At 50.7% G+C, this 15,969-nt stretch overlaps 2 protein-coding genes across 2 annotated transcripts in view; one reads left to right on the top strand and one right to left on the bottom strand.

The window, feature by feature from the left end:
• Positions 1-4,001, top strand: part of PAFAH1B1 (platelet activating factor acetylhydrolase 1b regulatory subunit 1) — a 98,066-nt gene extending 94,065 nt beyond the window's left edge. The window contains exon 11 of the mRNA XM_059380904.1: positions 44-4,001. Coding sequence (XP_059236887.1) covers positions 44-117 — 74 coding nt within the window. The 3' untranslated portion in view covers positions 118-4,001. The remainder of the gene's footprint in view (positions 1-43) is intronic.
• Positions 4,002-8,222: 4,221 nt separating this feature from the next.
• CLUH (clustered mitochondria homolog) overlaps positions 8,223-15,969 on the bottom strand; it is a 21,322-nt gene continuing 13,575 nt past the window's right edge. The window contains exons 10-25 of the mRNA XM_059378573.1: positions 15,370-15,593; positions 15,117-15,221; positions 14,882-14,982; positions 13,886-14,038; positions 13,714-13,776; positions 13,385-13,629; positions 13,071-13,155; positions 12,745-12,898; positions 12,525-12,664; positions 11,664-11,744; positions 11,464-11,589; positions 11,253-11,374; positions 10,866-10,959; positions 10,630-10,764; positions 10,484-10,557; positions 8,223-9,763 (exon numbers count right to left, since the gene is read on the bottom strand). Of these exons, the coding sequence (XP_059234556.1) occupies positions 9,577-9,763; positions 10,484-10,557; positions 10,630-10,764; positions 10,866-10,959; positions 11,253-11,374; positions 11,464-11,589; positions 11,664-11,744; positions 12,525-12,664; positions 12,745-12,898; positions 13,071-13,155; positions 13,385-13,629; positions 13,714-13,776; positions 13,886-14,038; positions 14,882-14,982; positions 15,117-15,221; positions 15,370-15,593 (2,089 nt within the window). The 3' untranslated portion in view covers positions 8,223-9,576. The remainder of the gene's footprint in view (positions 9,764-10,483; positions 10,558-10,629; positions 10,765-10,865; positions 10,960-11,252; positions 11,375-11,463; positions 11,590-11,663; positions 11,745-12,524; positions 12,665-12,744; positions 12,899-13,070; positions 13,156-13,384; positions 13,630-13,713; positions 13,777-13,885; positions 14,039-14,881; positions 14,983-15,116; positions 15,222-15,369; positions 15,594-15,969) is intronic.

Consider the following 15,969-nt stretch of genomic DNA (forward strand, 5'->3'; position numbering starts at 1 on the left):
AATTTTATCTAGATTTAAAATAAGCTTTTTCTTTTTCTTTCAGATTTCCATAAGACGGCACCATACGTGGTTACTGGCAGTGTAGATCAAACAGTAAAGGTGTGGGAGTGCCGTTGATTGAGTCTCATTTGGCCCCTCCTCCCATTTTCCTCTGGATGCACTCTGATGATACCATGGTTACCCCATTGAGCTCTGTTTAAATAAATATTGTCCTTTCATGTAAATTATTCTGGATGTAGATTGAGCTTATTAAATGTTACACACAAAGTATTCATGCATGGTGAATCCAAATTGTATACTGTAAATTTACATACGTTGTCTAGAAGTACCATAGGGTTTAAAAACCTGGGCTGGCATTGGTCACACCAGGCCTAAGAAGGCAGAAGTTGAATAAATTGAACTAGGGCACTAAACTGAATAGTTGACAGTGTCATTTTATGTTGGATTATTAATTCCTGTTTTTCTTTCTGCTATCTGTTGGTGCCTGACTTGATGGCCTCATTTGGGGAAAAGTGGTGATTATTAGGGCTTTTTCTGAAATGTGTATCTATGTAACATCACTTAAGTGTGCTTAATAAATCTTCTTTAAGGATGTTAGATGATAAGGCTACAATTCAAAATTTTCTGAACCATCTATGTAATTAATGGGGATTACACATTGGAATTTTTGTCATGACACATTTGCCAAATCAATAGGATACATATGTTTTGGCAGCCTATGAAGCAGAGGCTAGTGGTATATTTATGTAAGAAAATGACTGTAAATCTCAAATAAGAAAAATCTCAGCAGCTAATAGCAAATCATTTATTTCATTTGGGTCTTAATGCTTTGTAAACAGGTTAACAAAACACTGTAATACTCTAAGCTTCTATTTTTCACACTAGACACACTTCTAGTTGTATTCTCCATACTATTAGACTGTATAGTGATGTGACTTCCAAGTAGAATTTAATCTTCCCATTGAGTGTGTCATGGTACAAATCACTATTTGTTTTGATGTTTTTTAGGGATGTGCAATGTGCATTACATAATGACAAATATTGAAAAGGTTATGTTTGCCCATTTTAAAGAAATGGGAGAAATACAGCAGTTTGTTTTTTCAACATGAATCTGTTATTGATTTGAACTGTATTTAACTTACAAGTTAAAAAAAAGACAGGGTTTAATGGAGCATGCATAAAAATGTACTGTGTTTTCACCTTTTGTTTATATATAAACGTTTATATGGGCCTATCTGTAGGTGGATAAGTCTGTATATGTATATCACACATACAACCTCCATGTCTTTGGGTCCTGGATTTTTGAAGAAGTGCTAAAACATACAAGTAGAATAAATTTTGCTGTGGAATACCATGCTTTAGAACAAGCCCTTTTTGATCCTGATGCTTCTGGAAACTAGGTCTGACTCTGTGGGAATTTTTCCCAGTTAAGAGGAAAATCACACACGCACACATACCCCACAGTTTGGCTGTTCAGCATTTTACACATCCTGATATATGGTATATTGTGATCCAAAGTTACTACAAGTAAGTCTAAGAGAATTTTTATCCATGACTTTGGAAACAATATTTCATTGCAGATTATTAAGTAAATAATTCCATTGCTTAGCTAACCAACAGCTTTTTTTTTTTTTTTAAGGTCCTTTGAAAAGTTAACAGAACAAAGAAATAACAAAGTTTAACAAAGAAACTTACTCTGAATTGCATTTTATTCATTTGCATAATATGTGATTTTTTTTTTTTAGATGTCCCTTTTAGTATTTAATGGAAATTTGGTTCCTGAAAAAGACAAAGGGTTAGAGTTAGTGTCCTCTAGGTACACAAACACAGAGACTAGGCCTTATGTTTACTAGAAGCAGCTTTATGTCTAACTTGTGTCTTTTTGTTTGTTTGCTTTGTTTTTAATAATTCCTGAGCGACGTCTCTGGAAGGAAAAGTGTTCTGAGAACTAATGGCTATTTTTGAAGACAAAAATTACAACTTAAGCTAATTCCTTAAATATAGTAGAATAACTTTCAGGACAATATTGCCTCACAACCCTTCTCACGTTCCTAAGTCTTTTTTTGTTTGTTTGTTTCCCTTTAGCTGTTCTGACTGGAGTTTTCTACAAAAGCTATGGAAAATATCTTTGTTCTCGTTTGCTGCTATTTCCTGTCCTATTTTAAGAAATATAAAAACATAGAAATGGTGCATCTTAACATTTGTTTGTACATGTATAAATGTCTTGTATTTTAATTCATTTTTAGCATGTAGCAACATGAATTGTTTAAGGGTAAGCCACAACATCTAGAAATCACTCATAGATATGAACAATAAAGGGAAAAAATGGTACCGATTTAGGAGGAAACAAAGCTGCTGTCCGCTGGGTTTCCCCCCCTGCAGCATACAGTGACTTCCTTGACAAAGGAGGAGAAACAATATTACTCTGTAAACAAAGTTATCCTTACTTGGGAGATTGCCACAGCCTGCTGCTTAGTTGAGCTACCAGACATCCTCCATTTAAGAAGCAGCAAACACTGAATCTCAGGGATGGTCCTCAACTGGATCCAAATGTAATGAGCCCTGTTTGAATAATGATGGGGGTGGGGGAGAGCGATCCATCCACAGTCCGGAATCAGAGGTGCACGGTTTCCTGCACTGTTGTTTGACACTGCCCTGTTGATGTCCTTTCTTCCTGTTGCCTCTGTTTTCTCTGTCTGCTGTCTAACCCTGTGCCTTGCCTGGGATAAGTACAATGATGAGGTTACTGGTTTGGATTGTAAGTGGAGGAATTTATGAATTGGTTTAGAGGTTCACTGCTGCTTTGTCACTTTCTTAATCAAATTGGCCACTTCTTTAAGAAATAAAAAGCTGGTAGAATTGCATCCTCAGATGATTATTTGACTTTGTGTGTGTGAAAACAGACATTCCAGTGCCACCCTTAATGTGCCCAAGAAGTCCTAGCTGCACCCTAGAAAGTGCAAGCCATGGAAGCTGTGGTGTAGACATTGCCCGGAGAATAGTTGCTTTTTGACTTGGCATCTTGCACTTTAGGAGACTAAGACCGTCCTGTTTTGTCTATGTGTGGTGTGACCAATTGTGTGCCCTGCGCACTGCTCTAAAAATCACTAGTGTTAGCAAGTCGTCCAGGCTGTGGAGCGCTCGCTGTCGTCTTTGGAAGCTTTGGCTCTAGATCACCAAGCGCAGTCTCCTTACTGTCAGTGCCCTGCTCTCCTGTTTGCCTCTTCCTGTTTCTCTGTGAACTTCCAGGTAAAATCACTCACTAAATAGTTTTCTTTTAAATTTATTTAAAGAAAAACTATTTAAAATTAAAGGATATTTTGTTGACATTGGTGGCTTGATAATCCTTAAGCAACTGAAATTAAAATTGTTGAAGGAAAAGGCACTTAAAATGGTTACTCTTTCTGTCCAGCTGTATATAAGTCCAATGTGTTAATTAATCTAGATGATGCAAAGAAGAATCTCCCAGTAGAGAAGCGACATGTACAAAATCTACAAAATCGGTGAAAAAGGTTTTGGGTTTTGTTTTTTTTGTTTTTTGTTCTTTTCAGTAGGGTGGGGGGAGGGCAAGCTGGATTTACAAGTCACAACTGGACTGAACTGGCCTTTTTATCTTTCCACTATATCATGTAAGTAGCTGCTTTCTTGTCCTGCCTATCCTTCAGGCATCCTAAAGCTCACTGAAGATGATAGAAACAAACACAAATCTTCGGGTTAGAAGTTGATGCTGACACTGACATGAAGGCAAGCATTGATTTCATATGAATGTTGCAGAGGTGGTGGTGATTGGAGAAAACAGTTCCCAGATTGTAAGAGTTAACTGAAGATATTGACACAATTAAAAAAAAAAATCAGTAAAGGAATGTATATAATATTGCTCTTGTGTTTTACAGTAAGATTTGTTGCTCTCAGACTGTGTAAAACAAAATTTATTCATGTTTTCTGCATATTAAAAAATCCTATTGTACCAATTGGTAAACTATTAAATGCCTATAAAACTAGATGTGATTTATTTTTATTTTTTGGTGTCCTGGTGCAGAGATTTAAAGCCTTTAAATTGATTCCTAATAGGAGATGGGACTGCGTTCAACACCAGTCATAGAGTAAGCTGCAGATTGGTAGCAGGGCCTCAATGGAAGGCTTTTCTCCAGGGCAGTGCTGGCCCTGCTTTTGCTCTCTACATCCACCTTATTAGGAGGTCAGTAACTAGGCTGCAGGGGCTCTTGCTATGGTGCTGGGCACTGGGTGGGCTTGCCCAAACCGGACTTCTATAAAGCACCACCCTCCCTCCAGCAGCCTGTTCCGACAGTGACCGGTTCATTGGCCCAAGAACCGGAGAGCTGGTGCCAGGAATGACCTATTGTAAATGCTCCTGTGTCCCCACACACCCCAACAAAGACTTGGCCATCTCGTAATGGTCAGGGTCCAGAGAGAAGGATCATGCCCTCTTTGTTCTATTAATGAATGAGACTCTAATTCTGTCCAGTGGTCTTGGATTCTTGAGGATTTTTTTTTTTTTTTAAGATTTATTTATTTATTTGACAGAGATCACAAGTAGGCAGAGAGGCAGGCAGAGAGTGCGCCTCTCGGGGAGTGTGGGGGGGAAGCAGGCTCCCCCTGAGCAGAGAGCAGGAAGAGGGTTTCCATCCCAGGACTGTTGAGACCATGACCTGAGCCAAAGGCAGAGGCTTCAACCCACTGAGCCACCCAGGTGCCCAGATTCTTGAGGATTCAATTTTGGTTGAAATGTACCAAAATCTTCCGCTCTTGCCCCAGAAGCCGCATGGCTTTCCCTCTGCTTTGCACATGTTGGCTATGTCCTACCTCCCATCCCTACTACTACTCAGCCAGCACCTGTAGTTTCCAGAGCACCCAGCAAGTCTCCAGCATTTTTCATGTATAAAAGACGAAGCTGAATGATACAGCGCTTTACTTAACAGCCCAGTTGTCTTCCTGCCTCCCCCATCCCAAAACGGGAATCCTTAAATAACACCAAAGTAATTTGTGTGAAATTCTAGTCATCTGAGTTTTGCAGCTTTTCCATTTCCCTGCAGGGCTCCTCTTTTCCCCTAGCTTGAGACACAGATGGTAAGCCTGACCACTTTCCTTAGCGGTAGAGTTCTAGCTTTGGCATCACAATCCTGAAATGCAGTTCGCTATTCAGAGCACACTCCCTGGTATATCCCTTCAAGCTTTTTTCCAACATTCATTGGGTGTCCCTAACATAGGACGAGGGATAGGAAAATGGAAGACTTGGCAGGGAAACGGTAGATGTGGCAGCTCTGTCCCTGTTTGGGCTTTGGTGAAACTTGACTTGCATGCTGAGAGGTCTACCAGAATTCTACAAGTAAGTGATTTCCAGGGGTGCCTGGATGGCTCAGTGGGTTGAGCCTCTGCCTTTGGCTGGCTTGGGTCATGATCTCAGGGTCCTGGGATCAAGACCCGCATTGGGCTCTCTGCTCAGCGGGGAGCCTGCTTCCCAACTCTCTGCCTGCCTCTCTGCCTACTTGTGATCTCTGTCAGATAAATAAAATCTTCCAAAAAGAAGAAAAAAAAGTTATTCCCAGCAGGCCAGCAGCAGCAGCACTTGGGAACTCAGAAATGCAAGCTCTTATAGAACCTACTGTTCTAAAACATCTATGAAAAAATCTATTTTAACAAGCCATCCATATGATTCTAGTTTAGGCTCAAGCTTAAAAACCACTGATCCTAATTAATTCAACTAGCTTCTCACTGAAGAAGACATGTGGACAGAAGTCACTGGTCCCAGGGTCCCAGGGCCCCAGAGCCAGGGTTTGAGCTCAGATCAGTCCTCTTTACCACCGTCACTTTGGTATATAGAACCCGTGTGAATATTCTGTATGGTCATCATACCCACTTGATCACCATCCCTCTTAGTAAAAGTGGAGGGTGCTTGACTCAGGAGAATGTGGTTCTTGATCTCAGGGTTGTGAGTTCAAGCCCCATGCTGGGTGTAGTTTACTTAAGATTTTTTAAAATAAAAGTGGAGGTGGAGGGACTAGGGGAGAGAAAATACCTAACACTTTGAACGCTTTTTAGGTGCCAACATCCTTATTCTCCACACACATTTATTTTTTTTTTTTTTTAAGATTTTATTTATTTATTTGACAGAGAGAAATCACAAGTAGACAGAGAGGCAGGCGGAGAGAGAGAGAGGGAAGCAGGCTCCCTGCTGAGCAGAGAGCCCGATGTGGGACTCGATCCCAGGACCCTGAGATCATGACCTGAGCTGAAGGCAGCGGCTTAACCCACTGAGCCACCCAGGCGCCCTCCACACACATTTATCCATAACACTCCTTGCTGGTGGATATTAGTACATTTTTATGGATAAGAACGCAGGCTCACGAGGTGAGGTCTTGTGCCAAGGGTATGAAGCCAATCTAGAGGGTGATCTGGAACCCAAACCCAAAGGTACATGCTCTTTCCCTTGCCTGTTTATGCCTATGTTAAGCATATTGTTAGCTAAGTGTAAGGAGGACCTTCTGGCCACTTTGTGTTTTAACCTTTAGCAAAGTAGGAATGACCCCCCTCCCATCCCTGAGGCCAACTATCACATTGTACCACACTGCCAACTCCCTGGGAGATGACCATTGGGAACAGGGCAAATGGGTCAAGGATTATGATGTTGCCTACAATTGGAATTTAGGAAAGTTCCTAAATCATTGTATTTGAAATGTTTGTTCTCAGGATACTGGGTCCCACGTGGTCCATCCAAATCAATGGATTTGCCCAATAGGGATATTTCAGTTTGCATTTGAGGAGAGCCACCTATCCTCTGTAGGTGTCCTGATGTGCATGCCTTGCTGGATTTTTAAATTTTTTTTAAGATTTATTTGAGAGAAAGAGTGAGCACAAGCGGGTGGGAGGGCCAAAGGGAGAGTGAGAAGCAGCAGACTGCCTGCTGAGTGGGGAACCCAGTGCAAACTCAATCCCAGTGTACTGGGATCATGACCTGAGCCTAAGGCAGAGTGTCCCTGGCTTTGATAGCTTGGGCTCTGGCAGTGTAAGTGCTTGGGCCACAGCAGGATACCTGTTTCTCTGCCTCAGAGTACAGGTTCCTCCAGGGGTCCAACAGTCTTCTCAATACCCATTTCACAATGGACGTTTCAAGAGTAGGAGTGGAGACAGTTGATACAATCTCCCCCACTCCCCCATGATATAATCTTAAAAAACTTAATTTGGCTATATTAGCTTTTCAAAAAGATTCTCAAGTATAAAAGTTAACATGCCTGTTAAAAAGAAATCCAGGGACACCTGGGTGGCTCAGTCAGGTAAGCGTCTGCCTTTGGCTCAGGTCATGATCCCAGAGTCCTGGGATAGAGCCCCACACTGGGATCTGTGCTTAGTGGGGAGTCTGCTTCTCCCTCCCCTGCTTGTACTCTAACAAATGAGTAAAATATTTAAAAGAGAAAACTTCCAAGGTCAAGAACATCTTTCCAGTAGGCTCAGAAAAAGTAAGAAATATCTGTGTTGGAGTGTTCTTTTTTTCTTTTCAGAGAATTTGCTAAGGACACAAAAAAAACCTCTCCAAGTACTCAAAAAGGTATTCAAGTATGCATATTGCTGAGACCTACCTGCTCAAGATGCCCAAGTAGTAGCTGCCAGTTTAGAGACAGACCCCCACGGGCACCCTCCCACCACTTCACAGGCCCTGCCCCTCAAGCTCACCTAGGTCATTACCCCTTCCCCTATCTCACTAGATCTCCGTAAGAGCCAAGTCACCCAAAATTTACCCTAGGAACAGCAAACTTGACAGCCCGCCATTCCAGCACTCCTGGTCTTCTGGGGGTTGCTGCCCAGTTCTCCTGAGTCAAAGGGACAAAGGCAGATGACCCAAATCAGGGTGCCAGCAAGCCCAGGACCTGAGCCCCCACCCCTCAGAACCCCTCACTCCAACTGATCTTCATTCAAACCTATACCACATGAAGCTCTATTAAGGAGTCTCAGTCTCCCTTCTGTGACCAACAGGTGACCTTTATCTGTTGTGTTCTTCTCATGGGTCTAGTGACTGGCAGTCCGGTAAACCCTAGCTGGGTGCCTGTGACACTACCCCCTTAAAATACATTTTAGGGGTAACCTTTAATTTGACCTAATTTACACACATTTATTTGCTTTATAAACTCTTTCACCAGTAGTATTTTTGGCAATAGCCCTCCCAGTTGAATGAGACTGGTACAGAACACACAGGAGAATCCAGGGCAGCAGGTTTCAAAAACTCACTTTATTCCAATGTGAAATGAAGACGTGATGGTTTAAAAACAAGAAAAAGTTCTTGCTCAGCGGTGGGGAGGCTTCGCTTGCTAGCTCACACCCACTGCCTTTGAAACAAGGTATATGGACAGACCATATCCAGAAGCAGCTCCCCACAAAGCCTCCAGGCAGAGGCCGCAGCCCGGGAACAGCTCCCTCAAGCTCCCCAGGGTGGCCATCTCCCCTGGACCCATCAGGGCTCCAACAGCAGGCACAGAGAAGCGGCACAGGTGGGCAGGAGAGGGAGTAGCTGGGGCTCGAGGGACCCACCACCTTCCACGGTCACCCCCCACCACGACCCCGAGCTCCTCTCCTCTCTGTAGGAGGTGCTTGTGTGACAAGGACCAGGTAGGGAGCTGGGCTCTACCAACAAGTGGCAATCACTCCTGTATCTAGTCAATTCTCCGTCAGGATCCACAACTCAGCCCTGATTCCCTCCTAGTCCTCCCACGCCTACCCCAGCCCCACTGCGCGTCAGACCGCTCAGGTTAAAAGGGGGAGGATACATTCAGACTGTAGCCCCTAGGGTTAGCCCCAGCTGGGACACAGGGAGTGGGGAGGCACTGCCTCCTGCTGGGGCCCAAGGGCGGACAGGCCAGGGCTGGGAACAGGGTGTCTGTCTAGGGAACCATCACTGCCCACCCTTCCCCGAGTCTGAGCACAGCAAGGCCAGGCCCAGTCACAACTAGGAAAGCCCCTGCTCTCACCTTGCCATGAAACTAAAGTGCACCCCCACCCTCCAGCCCTGTCAGAGCTCTGAGTCCCCATCCTAGACCACAGAAAAGCTCCCCTCTATTTGGCTTCAAACCCGGACTTTAAGCCAAGTCAGGCCCAGGGGCAGTGGCAGCAAAAGCAGCAGCCATAATGTCAAACATACAAATGACCTGAGAAATCTCATCTTCACGTCACCCACTCGAAACCAACGTGGGGCTATGTACAAGTTAGGAAGGACGGATCGAGACATTCACGGGCATGGACACACTCGCACACACCTGCTTGAGGATGGGGGGCCCCCAGGGGGCACCTGCCCCCAACTGGGAACTGATGCCCACATACTCCATTCATGTGTCTTCAATGAGGCCTCTGGATCGTATATTCATTGAACCAGTGCAAAAACACCTCTGGGGTGGGGGGGGCAGGAAAGCCAGGCCAGGGTCCCAGGAGGATGCTTGGGGTTGGGGTTGGGGTTGGAAACACGGAGGAAGAGGGACTCGTTTCCTCTCCCGACCTGTAGGGCATGCCCCCTTCTCCTGGAGTCACTGGGTAACGGGGCAGCTGACTGAGAGTCCGTCTGTCTGTCCCTTTCTACCCCTGCAAGCTCGGGGAAGAAGGGTCCTTGGTAGCCTGGGGCTGAGAGGCTGAATCCTCCGGGGCCCCTGTTGGCTCAGGCTCGGTGACCATGGGTTCCTCAGCCTTTTCCCTGTTTCTGCTGGCCTCCTGGAGCTGCTGCCGCCGCGCCACCTCAGCTTTCAGATTCTCCAAGTCTTTTTGGCTGAGTAAAAGGACAGGGATAAAGGGCAGGTGTCAGAGCATGCCTGGACCCTTACTGGTCCTGCTTAAACCTAAGCCCGGCACAAAGTCAGTCTCCTTTCTTTGGCAAAACACGTGTAGAACAAGCACTTCTCTCCGTAAAGTTGGAAGGCTTCTAAGTGCTAAAACAATTACGCGCTCCAGCTGCTGGCCACCGCCTCCCGTGAAGGCCTGGCTCCTGCTCAGCTTTCACCTCCAGCTCAAACACGTGGCCCCTCGGGTCCTCTCCCACAGCAGCCGGCACACAGAGCACGAGACGGGCAGGGGCAGGCACACAGCAGGTAGGCCGTGGTGCCGAAGGCCTGGCTGACACACCTCGGCCCCCAGTGGCGGGCAGGGCTGTCTGGCCTTCGGGGCTCAGCGGAGCCTGGGGGTCTAGCCATGGGGCATGAGCCCACAAAGGCAGGAGGCCACTCTTTGTGCACGCGCAAGGGGAGATTGCTGACACACAGCAAGTGTGGGGGGGAAATACAGCTCTGTCCCTGCTCTGCTACGACTGTTGCAAATTAAAAAATGGGAAAACAGGAAAAAAAAATCCATGTGTTCCCTCAACTAGGCAGAATGTTCCCTGAACAATCCACCACAGGCTATCCTTCTCAAATTCAAACCATGACAGTGGATGATTTATTTGGAAAAGCGCAACACGAAAGCCAGCTTCCCTGCAGGAGCGCGCGGGACTCACCTGAGAGGAATGAAGAGGATGCCGTTGATGACGTTGAGCTGTTCCAGGACGCTGGCCATGCTGGGGGCTGTGAACTGCGGGGCGGCAGGGAAGATGAGCCCCGAGTGGCGCGGGGGGTCGGGGGGCGGGCACGAGGGGACACCCACCTTGAGGGGCGGGATGTTGGCGCTGGAGCCATTGCGGTAGATCTCGTTCATGGTGCGCTGCAGGGCCACGGCCTGCTGGGTCAGGCACTTGAGGTACTCGGAGCTCTCCTTGGTCTTCTCGTGGTCCTCGCCCAGCTATGGGGCAGACAGATAGGCAGGAGGCCGTCAGCGAGCCCACAGCCACCCCACACGGCCCCCGCCCCCCCGCTGCCACCTCAGCCCCCACCGCAGCCCACCTGGGTCTTGTAGATGGTGTAGCCTTCCTTCTCGTGCTGCAGGGCTGACCGGAACTCGGCTTTGCTCTCGTAGACCCGGGCGACCAGGTGGTGGCTGCAAGGACGCGGGCACAGCACAGAAGGGACACGAGTGGGCGGGGGCGTGGCGGGCGCACATGGACTCGGCTAGATTCCGCTCTGGAATCCCCCCCAAGGAGAGCAAGCTGGCCCAGGGCTTGGGGGAGAGACCAGGCTGAGATAAAATTTCCTTAGGAGCCAGCCGGAAGACAAGACGCTGGCTCCCGTCCACCCTCCCTCTGAGTGCCCCCCAACCGGGACCTCGTCACTGTGGCCCTAGGCACATACCAACTACCCTCCCGCTCTGCCCCTAACCCAGCACAGCCTCACCTGAGGGCCACCTTGAGGGACTTGGGCCCGTGGTACTTGGTGCTGACAGCCAGTGCATTCTCCAGGAAGCGCAGCGACAAGTCATACTCCATTACTCCGTGCAGCACCAGCCCGATGTTGTTCTGAGGGCAGTGGGAGGGCCCAGCTCAGTCCCGCTGCCCCAGGACTGAGGCTCGCGCCTACCTGGCCTCCCACCCCCACCGGCACTCACATCCAGCAGCGCCATCTCAGGGTGATCCTCCCCGAACACAAGCAGGGTGAGGTAGCGGGCACGGTACAGCAGGCTCAGGGCCGTGGACAGCTGGCTGCTGGCAAAGCAGTACAGGGCCAAGTGCATCTGTGGGGGCAGCCGTGTCAGGCCCGGGGCTCACGGATGCCCCCCAACCCCAACCGCCCCCACCAGCTGCTCACATATTCCTGGATGGTGTTGGGGTGCTCAATGCCCATCACACGCTCGCTCATCAGCACAGCCTTCTGTTGGTTACTCAGGGCCTGGGAGAAGTGGGGAATTGTCATCCCAGGGTGGGGAGCTCCCCACATCAAGTCTGCCTGGCCCCTGGGTGGCTCAGCCTCCTCAGCAGAGAGGTGTTCAAAACTCAGTTCTGAGCACAGGAGGTCATGCCCCACTTTGAGGCCTTTTAAAATAGCTTGTTCTGAGCCTTTTGCCCCTTAACAAGATCTGTGCAAACATCTATACCAATCAAAAATGAGGCTAAAGATAAAGCAGTAATAAAAAGAGGCACACACAAACAACAGACAGACTCTAGGGTTGAGGCGTGGAGGCCTATAGGGCACCTGCCCCAGGAAGCAGCCTCTTGAAGCCCTGGGCCAACAAGGCAGGTGAAGCCCAGCAGGCCCAGGAACGCTTAGAGACACCCCACGCAGCTCTCACAAAGTCCCAGGCCCTGTGACCAAGAAGCCATCCTTCCCACTCTCCTTAGGAAGGGAGGCCCCGTCATCACCCCCAACTCCGTCCACAAGCATGGCGGCTCTCCCGACAACCTAACTATGGAGCTGCAGAGCAGGGGAAGCAAGCCCAGGCCAAATACGTCACTCCCCAGGGTCCCCTGGTCTCTGCTCCTCCCGGAGGGGCTCCCAAGGAGAGCAGCACCCTTGGCCTCACAGATGGGGCACAGTTCCCCAGGCCTGGACCTCTGCTTCCTGCAAAATGGGGTGAGAACACAGCCCCGGCTCCCTCGCTCGCCAGCCCCCAGTGCCAGTCTAGGCTCCAAGGCCTCCGCTGACACAGCCCAGAGGGTGCTCCAGGCCCACCTCGGCGTAGTCGCCCATAATGTAGTGGAGACGAGCAAGGAGGCGCAAGCAGGCACAGATCTCCACGTGCATGGCTCCGTACACGTTGTTAAACAGGTTCAGGGCCTCATTGATGAGCTCACAGCCCTCCTTCAGGAAGCCTGCAGGGCACCCCCAAGGGTGGCAAGGTCAGGGCCGGGCCAGGGGACCCCCCTCCCCCCAGCCACACCTGGTCACGCACCCTGCTGTACTTTGGCCTGCCCACTCTGGAAGAAGTGGAAGGCGTCCGAGGCCTTTGGGTTGACATGCTTGACCACGGGGAAGATATTGAGCACGTCCTCCTCGGTGAATGCGGGTTTGTGGCGGCTGTCAAAGCTGTACTCCTTCAGCAGGATCTGGGGGACACAGCCCAACACCCATGGGTGGCCTCAACCCCATGCTCACATGGCCAGCACCTCCCAACCTACCACCCCAGGTCTCCAGAAAACCACATCCCCCCCCCCCCCATGGTCCTGTAGATGCCATAGGAGGGAGGGAGGGCAGGGGCGGGGCCCTGAGCCACCCCACCTGGATTCCGGTTTTCAGGGAGATTTCCCGCAGCAGCGTGATCTTCTGCAGGCCATAGGTCTCCACAGCCTGGTCCACGGTCTCGCTGAGGGAGAGGCGGTATGTGGGCCCATGCAGCCCAGCCCCTCTTAGCCCCCTCTTCCACTGCTGCCTCCCCACCTGAGTACCAAGTACTCACCAGCCAGGACCCACACCAACAACCCTCATCCCCACTCCCTGAGCAGGCAGCCCTCCACTGCTCCCTTCCTCCTCTCCCAGTTCACACCCTGCAACCACAGACTGAGGCCCCGCCCCCACCCACGCTGCTCACTCACCACTCAAGGCTGAAGTCAAAGTAGTTCTTGGCCTCCTGGCAGATATTCTTCCAGAGCTCCTGGGGTGTCATGACAGCCCAGGCCGTGTTATCTGCTGCCCCTGGAGGCCGGTTTCTCCTCCTCCTGTTCCTCTTCTTGGAGATGAGCTCGTCAGCAGGCAGATGGGCCACAGGGTTGGGGTAGGAGCTCAGGAAGCAGTTGAGAAAGTGGCTGATGGCAGCCGAGAGGCCCGAGAGCTCCACTCCCTGCAAGGGAATTTGGGACTCAAGTCATATGGGCCCCTCTACCACCCTGCCCCACCGTGGTGGGGGTAAGGGTACTGGCATTACCTGTAAGTACGTCTTGAAGATGTGCTTGGCGGAGCGGGTAATGAGCTCTCCGATGCCGATTTTCTGCAAGGGTTCAGAGAAGGGAGTCTGGGTCCGGCCCAGACCTCCACCCAGCCCCGAAGCGCGCCCCCCTTCCCCCATGGCACAGCCCAACAGCCCGGGCATCACTCACATAGATGTGGTCCAGCTGCTCTCGGGCCGGGCTCCGCACAACCAGGTCGAGCACCTTGCCCAGGTAGCGCATGTTAATGCCCCGCTGGCGCATCACCTCGGCTAGCGTGGCCCCGTCCATGGGCAGCACTGCGTGCTCGATGCAGTCCTTCACCTGCAGGCAGCAGCATGTCAGGCTCCCCCAGCCTGGGCCCTCCACCTAAGCCCGCCCCGGGGTCTTCCTGGCAGGGGAGCTCATGCTATCCTGAGGTCCTGAGAGAAGGAGGAGACTGAGACTTGAGCTCACAGTTGGGAAGAGTGAAGAAGACAAATCAGCAGTCAAGACATGAGAAATGTGTCCCCCAGTCTTCTGCACAAGCAACAGGAAAATGGGAGACAGCAGTCACCCTGTGACAACCAGGCCCACCCAAGAGGGAAGCAGGGATGAGAGAGCCCCACTGACAGAGCCCAAAAAAACGAGGGCTCCCCTCTGGGCACACAGGACAGAGCAGAGGTGACCATTTGGGGTCCCCAGCACTGCCAAGTCTTGGAACTTTGTGCCAAGCCTCAGAGAGATCAGGTAGGGGGCCAGGGCACGGAACACTTGGCTCAAAGATCTGAGAGATCTTACTAGGAAACAAGTGCCCCATCATCCAAAGAGCCTACATACAAAGCGTGTTGAGGCTCAGAGGACAGGATCCTCCCCACCTTTTTTACAGGTGCCCGCTTGTCCTGTCACACATGGGCTCAGAGGACCAGACCCCCAGATGCCAGCTGCTCTGGAAGGCACAACAGAGCAGACTCGGTGCCTGATGCCTCCCTTGGCCTCTCTGGGTCAGTGGCCCCATCTCTATGATGGTGACAAATGCACTCTGCCCCGTCTGCCTCATAGACCAGCAGGTCTAAGGAAGTTACTCCTGGAAAGGTTCTACAAGTTTCCAGAAGTGGATGGATGAGGCACCAGGGCCTTTCACAGCAGGCCCCATGCAGCCCCTCACACCAGTGGCACCTCCCTCACCAAGCCGGGGATCTGGCAGGACAGCAGGAAGGCAGCAGCGTCTTTCAGCAACTGCTTCTGGTCCCGAACTTCCTCCTGGCAGGACTCTGGGAAGCGAACCCCTGGGGGATGGAGAACAGAGGCCTGAGCCAGGCAGAAAGGAGGCAGGTGGAGGAGACAGAGAGCAACACCCACCAGCACCCAGGACCCCATGATGACCCCCACAGGATTCTGCCCAGCCTAATGCAGAGCTTGCCTGGTGAGAAGATGTCAGGATTGAAGCGAACATCAAAGGCTGTGCTGCTAATGGAGCCAACTGCCTTGCAGGCGTTGCGGATCACCTCCCGGCTTCGAGGGTCTGCTGTGAAGACACGGCCGGCTGGGAGGCAGCGCCCCTCCCCCAGCGGTGGGAGGTGCCACGCGCCCCCGAGCCTCGCCCCAGATCCACACAGAGAAAACTGCCAAGACAGACGCAGGCTTGGCCTTCCCGACATCCACAGTGGCCCCACCTGTCCCGTCATCTGAGGCGATGGTCTCTGCCAGCTCCTTCACCTTGGCCAGGCCACTAGCGCCACCCCCTTCCTCCTCACTTCCGGCCTCAGGTCCCGGGGGATCTTCAGGCTTTGACTCCGAGGACAGGGAGTCCCCATTCTCCAGCGTGCTGGGGCTCTCCATCCTGCCGGCCTTCTGCTGCATGAGCTGTAGGGCAGCCAGCTTCATGAACAGGAGGTACCTAGGGCACAGCAGGGCAAGCAGGGCAAGACATGGGAGAGCAAGCCTCACTGGCCAGCAGCTTCCTGCTGGCTGCAGCGACCTGCGACATGCCCCAGACTCCTGGCCCGTATGAGCATGGGGTTGCACCGCACCCCAGCAACTCCAACCAGCCACCACAGGTCACTGCAAAAACTGAGCTCTTCCCGGGGCGCCTGGGTGGCTCAGTGGTTTGGGCTGCTGCCTTCGGCTCGGGTCATGATCTCAGGGACCTGGGATCGAGCCCCGCATCGGGCTCTCTGCTCCGCGGGAAGCCTGCTTCCCCCTCTCTCTCTCTCTGCCTGCCTCTCTGCCTACTTGTGATCTCTGTCTGTCAAATAAATAAATAAAATCTTTGT

Source organism: Mustela nigripes, chromosome 16 (genome assembly GCF_022355385.1).
Source record: "Mustela nigripes isolate SB6536 chromosome 16, MUSNIG.SB6536, whole genome shotgun sequence".
Lineage (NCBI taxonomy): Eukaryota > Metazoa > Chordata > Mammalia > Carnivora > Mustelidae > Mustela > Mustela nigripes.